This window comes from Lepidochelys kempii, chromosome 2 (genome assembly GCF_965140265.1).
Source record: "Lepidochelys kempii isolate rLepKem1 chromosome 2, rLepKem1.hap2, whole genome shotgun sequence".
NCBI lineage: Eukaryota > Metazoa > Chordata > Testudines > Cheloniidae > Lepidochelys > Lepidochelys kempii.
The window spans coordinates 252,762,806-252,786,669 of NC_133257.1; the positions used below are offsets into that span (position 1 = coordinate 252,762,806).

Here is a 23,864-nt window from a genome sequence, read left to right on the forward strand (position 1 = left end):
CAAAAATGATTAGGGGACTGGAACACATGACTTATGAGGAGAGGCTGAGGGAACTGGGGATGTTTAGTCTATGGAAAAGAAGAATGAGGGGGGATTTGATAGCTGCTTTCAACTACCTGAAAGGGGGTTCCAAAGAGGATGGATCTAGACTGTTCTCAGTGGTAGCTGATGACAGAACAAGGAGTAATGGTCTCAAGTTGCGGTGGGGGAGATTTAGGTTGGATATTAGAAAAAACTTTTTCACTAGGAGGGTGGTGAAACACTGGAATGTGTTACCTAGGGAGGTGGTGGAATCTCCTTCCTTAGAAGTTTTTAAGGTCAGGCTTGACAAAGCCCTGGCTGGGATGATTTAATTGGGGATCGGTCCTGCTTTGAGCAGGGGGTTGGACTAGATGACCTCCTGAGGTCCCTTCCAACCCTGATATTCTATGATTCAAAGTAAACACTATATGACTTGGCAGATACTGTGAAGGACTGCACCTCTGAGACAACCATACATGATTTACTATACTCTCTAAGTTTTGCAAGATGTTGATTAAATTTTGGAGGAAGACTTTTCATAATTACATCCTGCATTGTCCTTTTAAAGTCAGGAAAGGGTGCATACTTACATGGGCAAGATTCTGCCAGCACCTGTGTATAAGCAGTTGCCTCGAGTTCAGGAGGAATTGCATAGATGCATCTGAGGGCAGACATTGGGACTATTTTACAATATCTTGCAGCAAATTTTTGTATGGTTATAAGATATTTAATCTTAATGAGAATGACATCCTGGCCTCTCCCACCAGGTGTCACTGCAAAGTCACATTACAGTATCTAGCAATGATAACATTCGATGCAGACAAACTGTGGATTATGAACCTATGTAAAGGTCACTGCTGAGTAAAATAATCTCTTCTCATTTTTTTTTCTCTCTACTCTGCTAGCCAAAAATAAAATATAATAACAGTTGCTTTGTGTAAAGCTCAACAAAAGAACAGAGGTTCAATTGCAAATTGTGGGTACAAGTATCTTTTACTGTACAAAAGTCTGTAAGAGATTGACATTTAAGATGCTATTGCTGCCCAGTGCCACAGATATGGTGCTCCCTTTCTCACAATTAAGACAAACACCAATATCCTGGTGTTGTAACCAGAAAATCAGGGCTAGCTTTAAAGTCGAGCCAACACTAATCTGTCTACTTGAGGATGTCAGTTTCTGGATGACAGACTCGCAGGTCAACTTTCTGCTTGATCATCCCCTTTGGCAGCCACACCAGATGGGGAAGAAATCCGCTGGAAAACAAGGTGCCTAAAAATCATAGTCTGTCTGTAATGGGCAGCACTCACCACTTGAGCACCTCCTAGTGGCTGCATGTGGTACTGTAGCTCTCATCTCGTCCCTGGTGCCACCTGCAAGCTGCCAGCTGACCTTAGTGGGTCTTCCCTGGCTTGGGCATCTGGCTGAGTCACAAAGTCCAAATGAATCCCTTCCGGGATATTAAAGAGGCAAAAAATAACAGCCTATTTGCTCTCACTAGGGTCTTCAGCCCTGCCTCTGAGCCCTTTAAATTTGACCCTTTATTCTGGCTCTAAAATAAGGCCTGTCTCCTACCTGGGGTTTATGCCACTTTACCTGTGGCTGGCACAGATACCTGGGCCTGCCCACTACTCTGGGTTCCAACCCAGGGACCATATAAATAGCAGCTACGCACTGCTCGATTTCAGTTTGTTGCTGCTTCTTCTCTGGGCCTCCTCCTATCTTGCCCCATTTATTTCATCCTTACCTCAGGGCTAAGGTACTTTAGTCCTCTCTCCCTGCAAACCCAGCTTAAGCAAATGCAGCCAGAAACACTCTGGTTGTCCCTCGAGATCTGTTGGCCCAGAGAGGAGCACACTTCCTTGCCCTTCTGGTCAACACCAGGAACTGAACTGCTATGGTCCCACAGCTCCTTTTATCTGAGTCTGCTGGGCTCTGATTGGCTGCCTCCCTACGCAGGCTTAGACGACCATCTTCACTGGTCCTTTCCTGGGTCCGGTAGGACTGCAGGGCTTCTTGTATGGAGCTGCAAAGGCCAGGTATACTCTGTCACGCTGCCCTATATATCAACTCACAAAGCAGCTTCTATCACTTTGTGAGGGGCTACTTTCTATATCCAAGGAAATGTACACAAAAACCAAAAAGGAAGTGCTCAGTTTGATGGTATATAAACAGGGTAGACCTAGATAAGAGCCTAAATAAAATCCGTGCCTCCACTCTTGCAGAGCATGGCCAACAAACAAATGAAGTTCATGTTTTAAAGAGGCCCGAGGGAGAGCTCTATGAAGCTTGAAAGCTTGTCCCTTCCACCAACAGAAGTTGGTACATTACCTTGTCTCTTTTAAATACCCTCACGTTCTTCAAGCAGTACGAGGCCACACATCTAGCAGCACAAAGTGACTCCAGCTTCTAGAGAACACTGTGGTTACAGACTGGCTAAAGAAGGCCAGATAGTGATTTTATGATAAACTCCTTTTTGTGCAGCGTAACTTCTCTGGTGGTTTGTATACTGGGCCTGAACTACAGTACTTACACACCACAAACTGTTCATTACAGGTACTGCAGTAGTGTGTCAGCATGTATTTATTCATAGGCCTTTCTACGGTACTTAGCAACACAGTATTCTCAGCACTTCAGAATAGTTAAGCCCTTTTTCGCCTCACAACATGTGAGGTTGTGAAATATTTTTATCTCTTTGTTTTCAAGTGGGGAAACAGAGGTTCAAGGACGTTACGACTTTTCCAAGGTCACACAGCTCATCTGAGCTAAGAACAGAGTCTAGGTCCCATGACCCCTCATCCTCTGACTTATCAAGACCTCTGGACAGTATCTTCAGGTGTTCAGAATTTTGACAGTTATGAAGAGACATTAATAACAATGGGGGTGAGAATATTAGGTTTTGCTGTCAGAGCGTGTTATAACAAAATGCATGAGTGCAATGCATTCTAAAATTCACTACATTTTTTATGGACGTGTACACTGCTTTTGTCAAAATAGCACTCCATTTCACAGAAAACACTTTCAATCATGCCTCTAGTTACTTTAAATATTATCTTTACATTTCACTGTTTCTAACACACAGACACACACAAACTGACAGTTGTCACGCATAACAAATTACACCATTCTATAGTGAAAAGAAAAGGAGTACTTGTGGCACCTTAGAGACTAACCAATTTATTTGAGCATGAGCTTTCGTGAGCTACAGCTCACTTCATCAGATGTTTACCGTGGAAACTGCAGCAGACTTTATATACACACAGAAATCATGAAACAATACCTCCTCCCACCCCACTGTCCTGCTGGTAATAGCTTATCTAAAGTGATCAACAGGTGGGCCATTTCCAGCACAAATCCAGGTTTTCTCACCCTCCACCCCCCCACACAAATTCACTCTCCTGCTGGTGCTAGCCCATCCAAAGTGACAACTCTTTACATAATCAAGTCGGGCTATTTCCTGCATAGATCAAGGTTTTCTCACATCCCCCCCACCCCCATACACACACAAACTCACTCTCCTGCTGGTAATAGCTCATCTAAACTGACCATTCTCCAGGTTTAAATCCAAGTTAAACCAGAACATCTGGGGGGGGGGGGGTAGGAAAAAACAAGAGGACACAGGCTACCTTGCATAATGACTTAGCCACTCCCAGTCTCTATTTAAGCCTAAATTAATAGTATCCAATTTGCAAATGAATTCCAATTCAGCAGTTTCTCGCTGGAGTCTGGATTTGAAGTTTTTTTGTTTTAAGATAGCGACCTTCATGTCTGTGATTGCGTGACCAGAGAGATTGAAGTGTTCTCCGACTGGTTTATGAATGTTATAATTCTTGACATCTGATTTGTGTCCATTTATTCTTTTACGTAGAGACTGTCCAGTTTGACCAATGTACATGGCAGAGGGGCATTGCTGGCACATGATGGCATAGATCACATTGGTGGATGTGCAGGTGAACGAGCCTCTGATAGTGTGGCTGATGTTATTAGGCCCTGTGATGGTGTCCCCTGAATAGATATGTGGGCACAATTGGCAACGGGCTTTGTTGCAAGGATAAGTTCCTGGGTTAGTGGTTCTGTTGTGTGGTATGTGGTTGTTGGTGAGTATTTGCTTCAGGTTGCGGGGCTGTCTGTAGGCAAGGACTGGCCTGTCTCCCAAGACTTGTGAGAGTGTTGGGTCATCCTTTAGGATAGGTTGTAGATCCTTAATAATGCGTTGGAGGGGTTTTAGTTGGGGGCTGAAGGTGACGGCTAGTGGCGTTCTGTTATTTTCTTTGTTAGGCCTGTCCTGTAGTAGGTAACTTCTGGGAACTCTTCTGGCTCTATCAATCTGTTTCTTTACTTCTGCAGGTGGGTATTGTAGTTGTAAGAAAGCTTGACAGAGATCTTGTAGGTGTTTGTCTCTGTCTGAGGGGTTGGAGCAAATGCGGTTGTATCGCAGAGCTTGGCTGTAGACGATGGATCGTGTGGTGTGGTCAGGGTGAAAGCTGGAGGCATGCAGGTAGGAATAGCGGTCAGTAGGTTTACGGTATAGGGTGGTGTTTATGTGGCCATTGTTTATTAGCACTGTAGTGTCCAGGAAGTGGATCTCTTGTGTGGACTGGACCAGGCTGAGGTTGGTGGTGGGATGGAAATTGTTGAAATCATGGTGGAATTCCTCAAGGGCTTCTTTTCCATGGGTCCAGATGATGAAGATGTCATCAATATAGCGCAAGTAGAGTAGGGGCTTTAGGGGACGAGAGCTGAGGAAGCGTTGTTCTAAATCAGCCATAAAAATGTTGGCATACTGTGGGGCCATGCGGGTACCCATAGCAGTGCCGCTGATCTGAAGGTATACATTGTCCCCAAATGTGAAATAGTTATGGGTAAGGACAAAGTCACAAAGTTCAGCCACCAGGTTAGCCGTGACATTATCGGGGATAGTGTTCTTGACGGCTTGTAGTCCATCTTTGTGTGGAATGTTGGTGTAGAGGGCTTCTACATCCATAGTAGCCAGGATGGTGTTATCAGGAAGATCACCGATGGATTGAAGTTTCCTCAGGAAGTCAGTGGTGTCTCGAAGGTAGCTGGGAGTGCTGGTAGCGTAGGGCCTGAGGAGGGAGTCTACATAGCCAGACAATCCTGCTGTCAGGGTGCCAATGCCTGAGATGATGGGGCGCCCAGGATTTCCAGGTTTATGGATCTTGGGTAGTAGATAGAATATCCCAGGTCGGGGTTCCAGGGGTGTGTCTGTGCGGATTTGATCTTGTGCTTTTTCAGGAAGTTTCTTGAGCAAATGCTGTAGTTGCTTTTGGTAACTCTCAGTGGGATCATAGGGTAATGGCTTGTAGAAACTCGTGTTGGAGAGCTGCCGAGCAGCCTCTTGTTCATATTCCGACCTATTCATGATGACAACAGCACCTCCTTTGTCAGCCTTTTTGATTATGATGTCAGAGTTGTTTCTGAGGCTGTGGATGGCATTGCGTTCCGCATGGCTGAGGTTATGGGGCAAGTGATGCTGCTTTTCCACAATTTCAGCCCGTGCACGTCGGCGGAAGCACTCTATGTAGAAGTCCAGTCTGCTGTTTCGACCTTCAGGAGGAGTCCATCTAGAATCCCTCTTTCTGTAGTGTTGGCAGGGAGACCTCTGTGGATTAGTATGTTGTTCAGAGGTATTTTGGAAATATTCCTTGAGACGGAGACGTCAAAAATAGGATTCTAGGTCACCACAGAACTGTATCATGTTCGTGGGGGTGGAGGGGCAGAAGGAGAGGCCCCGAGATAGAACAGCTGCTTCTGCTGGGCTGAGAGTATAGTTGGATAGGTTAACAATATTGCTAGGTGGGGTGAGGGAACCATTGCTGTGGCCCCTTGTAGCATGTAGTAGTTTAGAAAGTTTAGTGTCTTTTTTCTTTTGTAGAGAAGCAAAGTGTGCGTTGTAAATGGCTTGTCTAGTTTTAGTAAAATCCAGCCACGAGGAAGTTTGTGTGGAAGGTTGGTTCTTTATGAGAGTATCCATTTTTGAGAGCTCATTCTTAATCTTTCCCTGTTTGCTGTAGAGGATCTTGATCAGGTGATTCCGCAGTTTCTTTGAGAGCGTGAGGCACAAGCTGTCAGCATAGTCTGTGTGGTATGTAGATTGTAATGGATTTTTGACCTTCAGTCCTTTTGGTACGATGTCCATCTGTTTGCATTTGGAAAGGAAGATGATGTCTGTCTGTATCTGTACAAGTTTCTTCATGCAGTTGATAGATTTCCACTCCATACGGCTAAATGCAGTGCCTTGCATAATGACAGGTTTCAGAGGAACAGCCGTGTTAGTCTGTATTCGCAAAAAGAAAAGGAGTACTTGTGGCACCTTAGAGACTAACCAATTTATTTGAGCATGAGCTTTCGTGAGCTACAGCTCACTTCATCAGATGTTTACCGTGGAAACTGCAGCAGACTTTATATACACACAGAAATCATGAAACAATACCTCCTCCCACCCCACTGTCCTGCTGGTAATAGCTTATCTAAAGTGATCAACAGGTGGGCCATTTCCAGCACAAATCCAGGTTTTCTCACCCTCCACCCCCCCCCACAAATTCACTCTCCTGCTGGTGCTAGCCCATCCAAAGTGACAACTCTTTACATAATCAAGTCGGGCTATTTCCTGCATAGATCAAGGTTTTCTCACATCCCCCCCACCCCCATACACACACAAACTCACTCTCCTGCTGGTAATAGCTCATCTAAACTGACCATTCTCCAGGTTTAAATCCAAGTTAAACCAGAACATCTGGGGGGGGGGGGTAGGAAAAAACAAGAGGACACAGGCTACCTTGCATAATGACTTAGCCACTCCCAGTCTCTATTTAAGCCTAAATTAATAGTATCCAATTTGCAAATGAATTCCAATTCAGCAGTTTCTCGCTGGAGTCTGGATTTGAAGTTTTTTTGTTTTAAGATAGCGACCTTCATGTCTGTGATTGCGTGACCAGAGGGATTGAAGTGTTCTCCGACTGGTTTATGAATGTTATAATTCTTGACATCTGATTTGTGTCCATTTATTCTTTTACGTAGAGACTGTCCAGTTTGACCAATGTACATGGCAGAGGGGCATTGCTGGCACATGATGGCATAGATCACATTGGTGGATGTGCAGGTGAACGAGCCTCTGATAGTGTGGCTGATGTTATTAGGCCCTGTGATGGTGTCCCCTGAATAGATATGTGGGCACAATTGGCAACGGGCTTTGTTGCAAGGATAAGTTCCTGGGTTAGTGGTTCTGTTGTGTGGTATGTGGTTGTTGGTGAGTATTTGCTTCAGGTTGCGGGGCTGTCTGTAGGCAAGGACTGGCCTGTCTCCCAAGACTTGTGAGAGTGTCAATCAGATGTCAAGAATTATAACATTCATAAACCAGTCGGAGAACACTTCAATCTCTCTGGTCACGCAATCACAGACATGAAGGTCGCTATCTTAAAACAAAAAAACTTCAAATCCAGACTCCAGCGAGAAACTGCTGAATTGGAATTCATTTGCAAATTGGATACTATTAATTTAGGCTTAAATAGAGACTGGGAGTGGCTAAGTCATTATGCAAGGTAGCCTGTGTCCTCTTGTTTTTTCCTACCCCCCCCCCCCCAGATGTTCTGGTTTAACTTGGATTTAAACCTGGAGAATGGTCAGTTTAGATGAGCTATTACCAGCAGGAGAGTGAGTTTGTGTGTGTATGGGGGTGGGGGGGATGTGAGAAAACCTTGATCTATGCAGGAAATAGCCCGACTTGATTATGTAAAGAGTTGTCACTTTGGATGGGCTAGCACCAGCAGGAGAGTGAATTTGTGTGGGGGGGTGGAGGGTGAGAAAACCTGGATTTGTGCTGGAAATGGCCCACCTGTTGATCACTTTAGATAAGCTATTACCAGCAGGACAGTGGGGTGGGAGGAGGTATTGTTTCATGATTTCTGTGTGTATATAAAGTCTGCTGCAGTTTCCACGGTAAACATCTGATGAAGTGAGCTGTAGCTCACGAAAGCTCATGCTCAAATAAATTGGTTAGTCTCTAAGGTGCCACAAGTACTCCTTTTCTTTTTGCGAATACAGACTAACACGGCTGTTCCTCTGAAACCATTCTATAGTGGTTACTCATGTATATACATAGCTTGTTTACAGCCCCAGGACTCTCAAGGGGCATCCAACATAGATACCTGGAATGACTCCGTGGATCTGTTCTCTTTCTTCTATGCCATAACTTCATTTTTACATTAGACATGTAAACAGCATGGCAGAAAAAAAGTGATAACAGACTATACCAAAGCACTAGAAATGTTTACTTTAGCTTCATAAAAACCATGCTTAATCTAGCCTTTCATGTTATAGTAATCTATGTATCAGCCCACAACCTTCCAGCTAAATGCACTAAGTAGATTAAGCTGCTACATCAGCTCTGATTGATTTGAAATGTTTTTCACTATATTATCAAGATACAACAGTTCAGCATAAGTACCTTGAAGAAAGTTTTCCCCCTTTGGCAGATTTACAAAAGCAAATGCTTAAAGTGAATCACAATGAATGTCTGCATTTTTATAGGGGGGGGGAAAAAAAAACCCTTCAAACCCACTCTAAAGCTGCTTTTGCTTCCGGATTTACCAAAACCATCTGATTAATACTAGATGGTACCTATTTTATTGTGACAAAAGCAATCACGTTATGAAGAAAAACGGTCCCTCTGGGGGCTGTCATTTGTATTAACCAGTAGCAGGGACACACCAATAGATGCAGACTACCTGCAAAAGGGTTTTATAATCCTACTCTTTAAATTTGAAATTTGGGAAGTTTTTTGTACTGCATTTGGAGAAGGTACTAAATAGGTCATAAATTGTAACCATCACCCAAATGACTACTCAGTAGAGCCTCAGCTGCTAACATTATCAGAGGTCATAAACATCAGTGACAACAAGAACACAAGAGAAAAGGAGAACACTCTCATTCTTTATGCCAATACTGTAGCCTTCACTGTAGCTCATTCTCTGACTATATGGTGCATATATTTGTACAGATGGAGTGAGAGCTTTGCATTTTTTCAGAATCCACCCCAAGAACTTGCTGAGATGTTAACAGCACAAACAACTATAAATATGGTACTGAACGTCTGGCCTGTCTACACAGGAGAGGTGGGGGAGACATTGCTATAGGAACCTGTGAAAAAGGCAGAGTACTAAGAGATGATCCTGAGATGCAAAATTTAGCTCTTTGCTCAGATTTCAATTAGCTTCACATTCAGGCATGTTTGGATTCATGGTTTTGGTTTGTCTCATTAGAGAAAGGCAGTACTGCAGAGCACATATTAGTAGTGGGAAGGTGGCCGCCATCAGCAGGGATATTACAGCACAGCACAATGCAGGCAGCTAGGGAAACCCTGGCTGCACTGAAACTGATGTTAAAATTCGCATTGACTTCAACAGGGTCAGGATTTCACTCCTGGACTCCAACTTCCACTGGTCTTGGTGATTCCTTTAGTACTACTGAGCTCCTAACTTCCTCTGGACTTCCCACCCAACCCACATTCAGTGTGCCTATAGGGCTCCTGAGCTCCACAGACTTGCCCTGGGCACACCAGATCCTTTAGCCCTCCTGCTTGCTTACTATCCATTTGGTTTCACCCAGTCATCAATTCTCTGCTCCCCAGCAATCAATATCTTGATTCCTACTTCCAGCCCCAGCGTTGCCTCCTACATACTTTTTAAATCTGTAGAACCCAGTGGAGATCACATCAGGCTCATGGGAAGACGGGGAATCAAGGTAGGAAGCCTGGGGGATGCTGCAATGTGGAAGGGAGCTCACTTATGGAGACCAGCTGGGAACCATCCAGAGCTCCTAAGATGCACAGAGCGCTCTGCTCCCTGGTTCTTCTGCTCACAATTCCCTGAGGAGTGTGGGGCCTATGGGCTAGACCAGAGAGACAGGTCTGCAAAACTCAGATTCTGAACTCCACCTCAAAACTTGCAGGTGTTTCTACCTAGGGTTTTGCTCTGGACCCTTCTCTACCCTTTTCGTGGGGACTGGTCACTCTATTATTCAAATATAAACTGTTTTCAGTCACATAGTCTGTGACACTGTTAGCATCACAGACAAAAGGCTTAAGTATGATCATCATATAACAATGAAATTATCAAGAAACAAATGGATACTGTGGATCTGATTCTGTAACCCTTACTCCCATTGAGTTGCACTTTCAGTGGGGTTACTTATTTTGTATGTGCTATTCAGTGTAAGGGAAGCAGAATCAGGCCCTGTATATTTACATTGTATTCAATCACAGAATCATTTATTTTATCAGTAAATTAACACAGCTTTAACAAGAAATTTTTTATAAAGGACAAAACTGAAAATCAATGTCATGTAAGAAGTAACCCGAGCAATCCATTAATTGAATAAAAACGTGTGTCAGCATAACATCAGCATCACTGTATGCTAGCTTGATCACTTGGAGTTCACTGACATGATAAACTCCTTCTGTCAGCATTATGCCCTGTACGCAGCGCACTTTGAGAAGACCTTATGTACTAAATGCTGTTTATCAGCAAAACAGAGATACTGATATGTACACTTGACCTTCAGAGTCGCAACAAGGAAACCTCATCTCTTTAGGAAAAATTAGATTAAATCAGCATTTTGCAACAACCCATCAGCCACTCTGACTAACTGCAAAATGCTTTACAGGGAAAATGTTCCATGCAGTGTCATTGCAGCCATGTTTATCTTCAGGTATTAGAGAGACACAGAGCTCTGTGTAAGCTCGAAAGCTTGTCTCTCTCACCAACAGAATAAAAGATATCACCTTGTCTCATTACAGGGAAAATGTTAACGGTTAAGTATTCTGTGATGCATAAGTATTTCAGCTTCAACATATATTTAATCATCAAAAACAATGACAAACAGGTAGCAAACACTTCCATGACATGTGCATACAATTTAGGGCCCCGAGTCTTTGGGAGTGATGACTGAAAAACGGCTGGTTTTAGTTTTCTGGTTCTTGAGGCCAGTTCCTTACCAGCCTTAACTCTGGCACAAGGTAGAATAGCCTAGGGGTTGCTCTACACTATGCCAGCTAGCAGTGGCACACAAGGGGACATCTGCCAACTGAGAATAGCAGGCGTGCAACATTGTATTAGCTATGGCCCTCCTGCCCTTATGGGACCATTAGGTGGAGTAGGAGTCAACTGCACTGGCTCTGTGCCAGCTGAGGACTTCCCCATGCCAAGGAAATTCTCAGCTACCTAGATCTGCACAGCTTCCAGCTTCTTTGTGCTACCTGGTCTGGTACAAAAGGGCCAGAGCACCTGGTTCTAGAAATCTAAACCAGAGGTTTTTTGTTAACTTCTTACCCTTATCCCCCAACCCCTTCCCCACACACACGTTTGTCACTTACTGTGATTAGAAAATAAGCACGTCTGATGGAAACCTTGAGTTATTGCAGGTGTCATTATGTAATGAAGCTGTTCTGTTCATTAACACCCTGTGATTTGTCACCCTTGAAACAGGGGGGGAAGCCCTGGAAAATACAATTCTTACATCCTCTCACATTATTCCCAGTTCAGCACTTCAGTTAACTGTTGGAACAGCTGAAATTCCAACTAATGGGCCACAGTCCTGAGAAGTCAAATGTTTCACTTCTAATTTTACCCCATACTACAAATCTAGAGCTTAAACTCATAACTAACTGCAGCCTTCAATATTGTGTCCTACCTTCATATAGCCAGTCGCTGAGGCCATTGAAAATAACACCTTCCTTTCCAGTGGAGACCACTCGGATGGCTTGTTTCCCCACATGAGCACAGTAATAGATGTTATTCTCAAACATAAATATCTAATTTGAAGGGAAAAGGAAAAGAAAACACTGGTAAGCAGGGAGTCCATTATAAAACAGTGCATTGCTTTCACAACAATCAGCAGTACATGGTGATAGATCACATTTCTACAGAAACTTTTAACAAAAAAGGATCCCAAAGCCTTTTATCAAGTATATTGCTAGCTCCTCAGCTGATTTAAGTTGGTATAGTTCCATTGACTTTAACAGAACCCGTTAAAGTATTTCTTCACTCATTACTAAAACATTGTTATCACTTTAGATAATGAAATATGGCAGTTAAACAGCAATGATCTGCAGCTTAAGGGCAAGAAGTGAAAAATACCATATCCTCCTAGTAGTTTCTGAAACATGGAGCATAGATCACTGATGGTCTGAAGAACGTTTGCTGTGTGGAGACCTTGCTGGTCATAGAAGGCTGGTTCTCCTTGTCTGTAGAAGAATGTGTTTCCTTAAAAGATAGCTGATGGTGTATTAAATACTTTTTTAATAGTGATTTCAATGCAAGGTCTGGCTGTAGATGCTACAAGAATGACATGTCCTCCTGAATAGGAGGGGAAGTGGGCTGAGTGACTACTAGTGGCTTGGAAGGTGGCCCTCAAGACAATTTAGATTCTCTATTAACATGTGGCCCATATTGAAAGGGCTGCGAAATCTCCTGCCACACCCTATTGAAATTACTGGGTAATTTTAAGTTGTTGGAAGATAATTACCCAAACTGAAATTTGGCCAGGACATGAACATTAATATGCATACTCTTGAGACAGGTGACAGGGGATCCTTAATTCATAGATTCCAAGGCCAGAATGGACCACTGTGATCATCTAGTCTGTCCTCCTATAATGACAATGACTGGTCAGGACCAAAGGGCCTGACCTTGGAAACCTTTACTCACACAGGTAGCGCTACTCACTCAGTGGGACTATCTGCATGAGTAAAGACTACTGGCATGAGTAAAGGTTGCAGCATCACACCTCAAGGGTTTATGAACAGTCAAGAACTCAAGCCTACAGCTAGGCTCCTAACTAAGTATCTGGTTTGCAAAGTACCAAGTACCCACAGATCCTGCTTAAGTCAACAGAAACTGGTGGATGCTGGGCTCTTCTGAAAATTAGGCCTCTTATTTAGGTGTTTAAATATGGACGTAAGAGCAAAACTGTAAACACACATTCTTGAAAATCTTGGTCCTTGGCCTCAATCTTTGTCCTTATCTCTGGCTAAACACTGTTTCCTGTATCACTGTCACATGCAATAAAGGGATGGTTTTTTGGGGTGGGGGGATGGGGTTGTTTTCTCTGTAGCAAGTTTCATCCTTTTAAAAATAACATCTTGCTTTGAAAAATACTATTAAACTTCATTCTACCAGGCTGCAGAGATGCAAGGCACAGAAGTATCAGCAAAGCAATTCAGTTGGATAGACAAATTGTTAATGACATTTAATGGACGTTTAAGGTAGGATTTTTATACATTTAATGCTATTGGAACAAATGTTAAGTATCTTTTCCACGATACAAGAATGCAATTTCTTACACTGTACTTATGAAAAGGTAGAACTGGAAAAAATATTTGCTTTCAATTCATGTTTCACATCCTATTACAGTAGTGTTTCAACCAGAGATGAGTTACAAAGCTGCCAAAAGCAAGTATAGATCCAAATTTAATTTCAGCAGCTGTTATGGTGAATTTGCCTGGGGTAAAAAGTAGAACTAAAACTGTAACTTGTTTTATTCTTTTTCAGCCTACATGAGTTTTTGAGCTAAAAAGAGCTGCATCCAATTAATGTATTCTGAAAGTAAAAATATGCTGTGACAGATATTAAATTCTCCTCTCTCTCCTGCCTTTATTTTTATTTTTAGTATGCAGATAAAACAAATGAGAGGTCCTGTGCATAGACTGTTATATTAACTAACAATTTTGCATATGCTGAAGTTTAGATGCACACAAAAAGTCAGGACTAAGCAGAATAACATACTGTAAGAAGAATACTGGATTTTTCTTTTACACTTCTAAAACCAGCACTCTCCCTCGTGGATGAAATTAAAAAAAAAATCAAAGTGATGCTGTGGTCACGAAAACTGAACACAAATCAAACTCTAAGCCACATAGAACCAGGGTACCTGATTATGATCATATCGCCATCGGTATAAATCCATTCACTGACTTCAGTGAAGCTACTCTTGACTTACAGAGTCAAGCCCAGAGGTGTCCAAACTTTGCTCAGACACACTGTAAACTAGCAAGGAGCCCAAACGACTACAGCTAATTTGCATTAAAGAGAGCAAATTGTGGCCACTGTGCGTGTGTGTGGGCAGGAGGTCTGTGACTTCATCTGTCAAATAACTAGCACATCGTGGGTGCTACTGCAACCTAAGGAATATTAATAATGAAAAATGTTGTTGCACAGAATTTATATCGGCCTTAGGGGTGTGGCAACTCCTGTAGGTTCTGCAGTCCCAGTGGCAGAGGTAGCGGGTTCAGGGCAGGGTACGTTGTGGGTGTTGTACAAATTCCCTTCCTTCACTCAACCTGCTCCACAATTCCCTTATGTGTAGGAGTGGTTCTTTAAAAAATTATATTGCTCTCCACAATAGGCCTAGCTCTCTCCAGGATAGGTCAGCTTCTAGCAACTCCCAATCTCTGCTGTGAGAGAGGCAGGACAGTCCGGTAATTATGCTACTAGCCTAGGATTTGAGACACATGGATTCAATTCCCTGCTCCACCACAGACTTCTAGTGCGACCTCGGGGAAGTCAATCTCTTTGTGCCTCAGTTCCCCATCTGTAAAATGGGGATAACAGCCCTTCCCTACCTCACAGGAGTGTTGTGAGGATAAATGCATTAAAGACTGTGAGGTGCTCAGATACTAAGGTAATAGGGGCCACATAAGTACTTAAGATAGATAAACGCATTCATAGTTGTCTAGGATTTCGGTGATGTTGTAAGTACCAAAGACACAGGGCAGTGCACCATTAATGGTTAGTATTATGGCTATTTATTTAGATTGTGGTAGCATAAACATTGCACTAGGTTATATCCAAACCTAGATGAAGACACTTCTGAACAGAGGAGCCTCCCAAAAGGGAAAGGGTCAGATTACAACTGGCCAACACCTTCTCTTCCCAGTGACAGGAGAGGATGGGGGTTCCCCCAGACTCCCAGCTCTTATGCATTCAGGTGAAGTTATTGGTTTACACACCCATGTTTAGACACCCATGTTTGAAAATTTTGGCCTTAGATTTTGACTGTTAGGCCCACCCCAACTCTTACAGAAGTTAATAGGAGTTTTTCCAGTCACGTCAAAGGGAGATGGATCAGGTACTTGCAGACTTACAATGCTACATTCCCAGACAACATCCTCCTTTCTATGGTATGATGAATAGTAATGAACACAGTATATTCTGGGGGCCTTGTCACTGTATAGAAAGATTCCATTTAGTCCCCTCTAGTTGAGATTTATTATTCTTTTCTGCAAAGATCATCCAATCAAGCATTCAGATTAGAAGAAATTATTCAAGTGATGCAACATAACATGTTCCTTGCTCGGAGTTTCACAGCAATTGAAACAGAAGGGCTTGTCATACTTTGTATGTTATTTACCTTTAAACAAATCTACAGGAAAAGTAAACAAAGCCGAGTAGCAATATGCTTATATTTCTTCACTTCTTGCATCTTTCAGAGCTTTGCTACACTAATCAGTGTGCACACTGCACCAGAGAGCTGCAATGGAAAACGAATACGGTATTTTTACTTTAAAGTAATTTCCATATAATTCAGAGCCAAACTGCAGCACCTCATAGAGAGTTTAAAATTATCCTCTTAACTACAGTGCCTTGTACCCTGAAAATGTCAACCATAATCAAGATAAAACATAACTGAAGCAGCACATAGAAGACTTCTGTGTAATGTAGTTTATAAATTAAGAAAAAGCTTTTGAACTTTCACTATCCATCAAAAAGAAATGTCTTTACGTTACTCCATATCCCAGGTTACAGAGATATTAGATGATTTTATGAAATACCATTACAATATTTTCAATTTTTTTACATTAGAAGAGAAATATATCGAAAATAACCAGATTCCTTTGAATTAGTCAGTACATGATGAGAATTATTTGTAAAACAACATTTTATGGACATTAATTCCACACTATTTTATGCTTACTTTATAAAGTAGTATATTTCAACTCTAACATAATGCATGGAAATTAGATGGTTTGATTTGACTCCCACTGAGTTCAATGGGAGTAGACTCAAGCACTAAATTTACTGGTGCCCTTTCCTTTTTCTGTGTAAACTCAACTGCAGTGGGATTTACGTGTATGCATTAAATGCATTATTATCCATCTTTTTACTGTGGATAGTCTATGGAAACTGTCACAGTGGTAAAAAAAAGCAGGCAAAATGTTAAGATGTATAATTAATGGCATGGAAAATAAAGCAGAACATATTATAATATTATTAACATGCTTCCATTTGGAATACTGCAATCCATTCTGGTCAACTTATTCCCCAAAAGAAAATAGCAGAAACAGAGGGGGTTCATAGACATGCAGCATGAATAGAGGCAATTAAAAACTTCCATACATGGACAGACTGAAAAGACTGGGGCAGTTTGCTCTAGAATGGAGAAGAACAATGGGTTGGGACAAAATAAAGATCCACAAACTAACAAATAATGAGGCGTCTTTGTGGCACCTAGAGACTAACAAATTTATTTGGGCATACCGCTTTTGTAGGCTAGAATCTACTTCATCAGATGTATGGAGTGGAAAATACAGGAGCAGGTATAAATACATGAAAAGATGGGAGCGTGGTAAACAGGGTAGACAGGTGAACAAATGGTGCAGAGGTGGTAGACAGAGCACTGCTATTCTCCCCTTTTCAAGAACAAGAGGACATTAAATGAAACTGAGAGGAAAAAAAATTTAAAATGGATAAAATGGATAAAATGATTCCCCTCCCCATGTATAATTAACCTATGAAACTCACTGGCACAGGTATCAAAGACATGAAAATCCTCTCAGAGCAGGGTTCAAAGAATTGGGCCTCTATTTATACAGATAAAAATATTCACAGATACTATAATAAGGATTTTTTTTTAAAAAATGCCAAGGGTGGAATCCTGGCTCTGCTGTAGTCAATGGGATTTTTGCCATTGACTTCAATGGGAACAGGATTTACCCCAAAAGTTCTGGAAGGGATAAAATCCTTCCCTCATCTAGGCATCAGTATACCAGTAAACCACTACCTGATATAAACTGGGAGAAACTATTGCTATGGGCAGTTTATTCCAGAACTGCCTATTGCAGGATTTCTTGCACTTTCCTCTGAGGCATCTGATGCTGGGCACAGTTGCAGACAAAATATTGGGCTAGATCAGTGGTTTTCAACCCCTGGAGGTCTGCAGACTCTGCCTAAGATTTCCAAAAGGGTCTGTACCTCCATTCAAAATTTTTTAGGGGTCCGCAAATGAAAAAAGGTTGAAAACCATTGGGCTGGAATAGATGACCAGTCTGATCCAGTATGAAAACTCTGGTAGTTTTCCAATGAGATAAGATTAGGCCATCTCTTCCTTCCTGCCTCAGGAAAAAGGGTGCCAAAAAGTAGCAAAAGTCTATAGCACAGGAAGATCTATAAGAAGCATACACTCTCAGATCTAAGCCCTTTAAAAAGTATTACTGTTTAAACTAACTGCAACAAAATTGCCTGATTCATTTAAAATACATCAGGGCTTCTTCATGAACATGGCTATGGAAAACTCCGTTTTTTAATATTTCTGCGGTCATTCTCAGGCTTCTAAGTGCACTTTCTCTGGCTGAACTGGACCTACCATGGTATTAACAATATTAAGCTTTAGTAATGAAAACAGTGGAATAATTAGAACTTTTTGAATATGCGACATTCTATGAACCTACTGATAAGAATCTCTTTAATGTAATGTACCAGCCAGTGCTGAGCAGTGCTGTTTCATAACCTGTCTCTTTTTATAGCACTACAATCCCTGCTCCTTGTCAAAAAAAACCCAACACAGGTGAGTGTATTTCCAATTTCCTCACAAGACGACAGAAAAATGTATTTACTCCCATGTATTTTTTACTGCTTCTATTTATTTTCCAATTTGAGGGCAGGATTCTAAGTTGATGTTCTGTTTCCCCTATAATTTCCAGCATTTATAGCCTGTCAACTGAATGAGCAACATTACCCAAATTTATCGCCACCAAGCACAAGCCTGGTGTTCTGGCTCTTTATAGCATTATATTATTGACATTGTTACAGGGGACTTTTCATACAAGTTAGAGGGTACCTCCTGTGGCATTTTAAGCTTCTTGTTCTCCTTTTTTATTTCTCTCCGTGTGCCTCATATCTGTGCTCTAATCCTGCGTTTGGACGAGAACCATCCCCACACAGGAGCCCACTGACTTCAACAGGTCTCTGTCCAGTTTAAGCATCTGCCCAGACAGATCCAACTGAAGGATCAGGGTTTTAGTCCTGATCACATGCTTGGGCTTTGACATTATTGAGAGTACCAAACAGATCTAACTTCTTGGTATTTCTGATATTTTAAAATTGAATACCATCTCAAATCAGCCCCCAAATGCCAATACATTGAAAAGACTTTGAACTAAGAGGTCCCATGGATAGTCAAGGGAAATGTATAAGCAAGTCAGCATTCTGCTCTACATCTAGACTTCGCTAGTTCCATTGCACTCTCTCTTGGTTTTAGCATTAATGACTCATTTTTCCCCCTAAAGAACTCTTTTTTAAAACTGGCAAACTAGTTTGCATGAGGGAGTCTTCTAGCACAGTACTTCTCAAGCTATCTGATGTGGGGGACCAGCAATTTTTTTTCCAATGTGCATGCAGACCAGCAGCCAATGGCTCGTGGACCGGCACTGGTCCACGGACCACCACTTTGAGGAGCACTGTTCTAGCAGAATAAACAACAAATTACTCTGTGGACTCTGCTCTATATATGGAATGCTCACACAAATTCCATAGAGGCGGTGAAAGTTTCAGCACATATAGGCTGCGTTGTCATGATCATTTATTATTTGCATTGTGGTAGCACTAGAGGCCAGAGCCAAGATCGGGGCCCCACAGTGCTAATTGTTGTGCAAACACAGAGAAAGACACAGCCCCCACCCCAAAGAGCTTACACTCTAAATAGACAGACAAAAGATAGAAGGAAGGAAGTACTATTAGTCCCATTTTATTGATGGGGGAACTGAGGCACAGAGAGTTTAATAGACTTGCCCAAGGTCACCCAGGAATTCTGTGCAGAGCCAGGAATTACACCTGCATCTCCTGATTCCCAATCCAATGCCTTAATCACAAAATCAGCCTTCCTATAGTTATTATGTCACAATGATTAAACAATTAAGATTGGAAGTCAGGAGATTCAAATTTTAAACGCTGCTCTCCTCTGAACTACCAGTTTGACCTTGGGCAAATAACTTAAAAGGCCAAATCAACTTCAAAATTACACTTCTGCCTGAAAATATTTTACCTACTACTGTCACAAAGAACACCTTCAATAAAATCATTGTAACTAAAATAATTTTTAAAGTTTCTTTGTTCCACACATTTGGCGGCAGTCTGTTTTTACTGTTCTGTCAGTTACACATGTGAGCAATCCCACAATTTGATATTGAACAAGGCTTCATCAAAACCCATAGGAACACAGGACTGGAAGGGACTCCAGGATCATCGAGTCCAGTTCCAGCTATCGCAGGCAACCCTGTCACATAAAAACTAGTTACGTTGTTTACCCCCACTACTGTTGGGAGGCTATTCAAGAGCCTTGCTCCTCTAATAGTTAGATGTCTTCTTATAATGACCAGCCTAAATTTATTCATGGCCCATCTATGTTGGTGCCAGCGTTGTCCTTTAGCTGACACAGCTCGTCTCCTTCCCTTGTGTTTACCCCCTCCTCCAATGTACTTATAGGGAGCAATTCTGGCACTGGCCACTGTTGTGAGACAGGATACTGGGCTAGAGGAACCTTTGGTCTGATCCAGTATGGCCATTCTTATGTTCTTAATCAGATCCCCTCTCAGCCTTCAATTTGCCAGACTAAATAAACCAAGCTCTTTTAGTTTCCTCTCATAAAATAGGCTCTCCATTCCCCTGATCATCCTAGTAACCCTTCTTGCACCTGTTCCAGTTTGAATTACTCTTTCTTAAACATGGGTGACCAGAACTGTACACAGTATTCCAGATCAGGTCTTACCAGTGCCTTAGAGTGGTATCAAGACGTCTCTATCTCTACTGGAAATAACTTACCTAATACATCACAGGAAACACTTCAGCATTTTCTGTTAACTTATTTTAGCCAACCATATCAGAGCAAAAATGTTAGGGCCTCTGAGGTTTTTGAGTTCAACTGTGTAACTGTTATGTACTTATTTATATATGGTCTCCCTCACTGCAGCATCTGAAGGCCATTCAAACATTAACAGATATATCCTCACATACCCCTCTCCTAGAAGGTAGGGAAATATTATCCCCTTTACGCACACTAAGTGACTTGCCCTAAGTCATCCAGGAAATCCGTGGCAGAGCCACGTCTTGGGCCAGGTCCTTATCTTCATAGACACTTAACCTAACTATCTGACTCTCTTATTTCTGCAAAGCTGGGGCCTGAACCTGCTTGCACTGAACTCCATGGATGTTTTGCCACTGAGTTCAGCTGGAGCAAGATTGGGTCCCATGGCTGCATATCAAGAACAGGCGGTCTCGAGATTTCTAGTACTTCCCACTTCCAGTCAAATACTCTGACGATAGCCTGCCTCGGGTATTTTGGCTTTTCCACTCCTGAATGAAACCTGGAAGCACAGGATACATCGACACTGCAGTTAAAAACCCATGGCTGACTTGGAGGCAAGAAGCTCTGGCTAACGGGCTGTTTAAGTGTGGTATAGATGTTCAGGCTTGAGCTGGAGCCCAGGCTCTAGGATGCTGTGATGTGAGAGGGTCCCAGGGCTCGGGCTACAAGTCGAGCCCGAACAGCTACATTGTGATTAAACAATCCCTTAGCCCATGCCTCACATGCCTGAGTCAGCTGGCACGGGCCAGCCCCGGGTATCCAATTGCAGTGTAGACGTATCTACAGAGGCCCATGAAAATGAACAACAAAGAGAAAAGGGTCCTTGCTATTTTGTTTTGGTGACAGATTTAGAGTTTGCCCATCATTGCCCATAACACACCTTGAGGCACATCAGAGAATCACGGGTGCTTTTACTTTGGGGTACAAAAGAAATCTTACAAATATTGTACCGAAAATGTCTTGTCACTTTGCCTTTACTAGTCTCCCATCAAAGACAGCATTATAAACCTATATGATCAACTAGCAATCAGTTGTAAAGCCTGTTGCTGATTGAGTATGCATTATTTAATGAGCACTTCACTGATGTATCTTTTCTTCTGGATCTACAAAACAATCCAACCTTTGATGTTCAGCTGACTTCTATTAATACATTCTGCTGCTGGTGTTGTTCTTTATGCATTTGACACAATTATGCCAGATCTTATCATTTCTTCAGACAGATTACAACAAAATTGTAACACTGGTTTTCACTGACAAAATTCAATACTAATGAGCATGACTTTTGCTGACACCTAGCATTTCCAATTAGCTTTTCAAGATTGCTGTTTAAATTTGACAGCCGGGGTGGGGTGGGGGGGGAATAAGTTTTGAAAATGGAGGTAAGACATCACAGCTCCAGAAATTATTATTATTAATTTTTTTTTTTTTTTACCAAAATGGTCAATTTTTTGCATGGTAGGAAAGAGAAATATACCAGATTCAGATGGAGGTGTGGGATGGAGGGGATTTTCAATGGTATTTATGTTTCTTTATAAACTACATAGTCCAGCCTTCCACTAGCATTTTCACGGGTGGTCCCATGCAAATCTTCCATGTGATGAATCACATATTGATAATTTCACTGAGATCAAAGTCACAACTCTTCATCCTGAGATTTAGCTCTGAAACCCCCATTTATGTTAACTGAAAGTAGGTGGCTCAATTGCTCCTTAGCAAGAAGAGATGTACATCTGCTTTTATTCTTATTAAGACACAGATCCTGGAAGTCCATTTTTAAGGAGCAACTGAGCCACCTACTTTCAGTTAAATTTTTGAAATCAGAAGGATTTGTGAAATGCTGCACTTTTCAAAGCTCTTCTGTGAGAATCCATAACTATCAAAACTGATATGCATGATACATAGTCCTATGTCAGATCCAGCAAGAGCAATTTCATGGAACGCTATGACCTGGCATTATCTTCCAAAATTCTCCCTCTCAGATCATGCCTGAAGGGGCTGCATTTTTATTCTGGCATTCCCAGGCTAGTCTGTGTATATTATTTTAATGTTCTCCACATGCCTCTGCAAGTTTCTTTTACTTTTAGATATTTCATCATTATAGACTGCAGTGGATTTCACATTTATATTTTGTGAGCAAGCTGTTCCATAAGCTCTATGAATCCTAATCAGGCCTATAATTTTCAGTGTCCAGCCAAACAAACAGATATAGTACTTTTGGAAATTTCTCAAAAATATGTGGTTTTCTTTCTTGCAGAACTGAAAAGAGGGTTTTATGCTATATCTTATCATAGAACCACGGCTGACTGAAATTCCCTGTCACGGTTTCTAATATGGTTATTTTAATTTATAACTGCCTTGTTACATTATTTGAAGTGTATATATGTAAGTGTGCCCTTTAGTATGGAACTCTGATTGTGCTTTTAAGTTTTGCATGATGGATTACCTTGTTGTTCTGTAACCTAATACCAGTGATGGCTATGTAGGGCACCATTGTAAATTAGATTTTGTCATCTGGGATGATACACTGTTTCGTTGAAAATATTTTATTACATTATAATGTCTGACTAAGAAGAAAGCATTTTCTAGTGGTTAGCGTACAGAACGGAGAGTTGAGATTCTGGGCTTCTTCACCAACATGCTAAATGATCTTGGACAGTTCACATGACATCCCTTGCACACAAAGTAATTAGAAATGGAAATCACCTACGTCTGTTAAGTCAACTTGCTTATTTCATTCAGTTGTTAGTACTAGATTGTTCCCTACAGTATATATTTTGTGTGGCTTTGTCCAGTTTGGTTCTGATTGCACCTAATGAAGGTGAGGCCTCCACTACTGCTCTTGAAAGACTATTCAACAATCCATTCGATTTCACTCTTTTGTTCTGTTTGGGCTATCCCGTCAACAACAGCTGTTATGATAATATACTAAGTCAATGCTCTTTTGGTTACAATTAAGATTGTATTTTACCCCTCTTGGTAAAGGGGACAATTTTAATGGTGCAAAATAGTAACTTTCAAGGGGCAACACTGAATTTCATAAACACTTACTTTGAAGGCCAGCTTCAACCAACTACTTCTTCATAAAGTGCTAGAAATACTTCTGCACAGACCCAAAGAAAGAATTGGCATTATATTTCAGGCCTGTTGGACAAAACCGTTACCCGCCTGTACTGTAACTGCTGTTCTTTGAGATGTGGGTGCAGACATGTATTCCACTTAGGTGTGCGCATGCCCAGCTCACCGAAGCTGGAGAACTTTGACTAGCAGTTCCAACAGGGGCTGTGTTTGGGCCATCTGAACCTTAGCTCCTCTCCTGGATATTTAAGATAGTGTTACCCTGATGCCTCCCTCCCACCCACCCCCGGCTCAATTCCTTCACACTGAAGTTTGAAATTAGAGATTCTGATGCAGAGGGGATAGAGGGTGGGTCATGGAATATACATCAGCACCACCATTTCAAAGAACAACAGGTAGTATCCATTTTTTCTTCTTCCAGTGGTTGCAGATGTGTATTCCACTCAAGTGACTCATGAGCAGTACTCAGAGAAGGTGGGGCTCTGAGTCTACTTAAACAATGAAAGTTTGCATCTGACCTAGACACAGTGGTAATAGCATAGTGCTTGTTAACAATATGTATGGAAGACAGATAGCAGCCCTAAAAGTGTCCAATATTGAAACATCACTGAGGAATG

The 23,864-nt window shown here is 41.8% G+C and overlaps 1 protein-coding gene across 7 annotated transcripts in view; it reads right to left on the bottom strand.

Moving 5' to 3' along the window:
* Window positions 1–23,864, bottom strand: part of DPP6 (dipeptidyl peptidase like 6) — an 816,817-nt gene that overhangs the window by 132,003 nt on the left and 660,950 nt on the right. For all 7 annotated transcript variants that reach the window (XM_073334581.1, XM_073334585.1, XM_073334583.1 and 4 more), the window contains one exon: window positions 11,728–11,848. In XM_073334581.1, coding sequence (XP_073190682.1) covers window positions 11,728–11,848 — 121 coding nt within the window. The remainder of the gene's footprint in view (window positions 1–11,727; window positions 11,849–23,864) is intronic.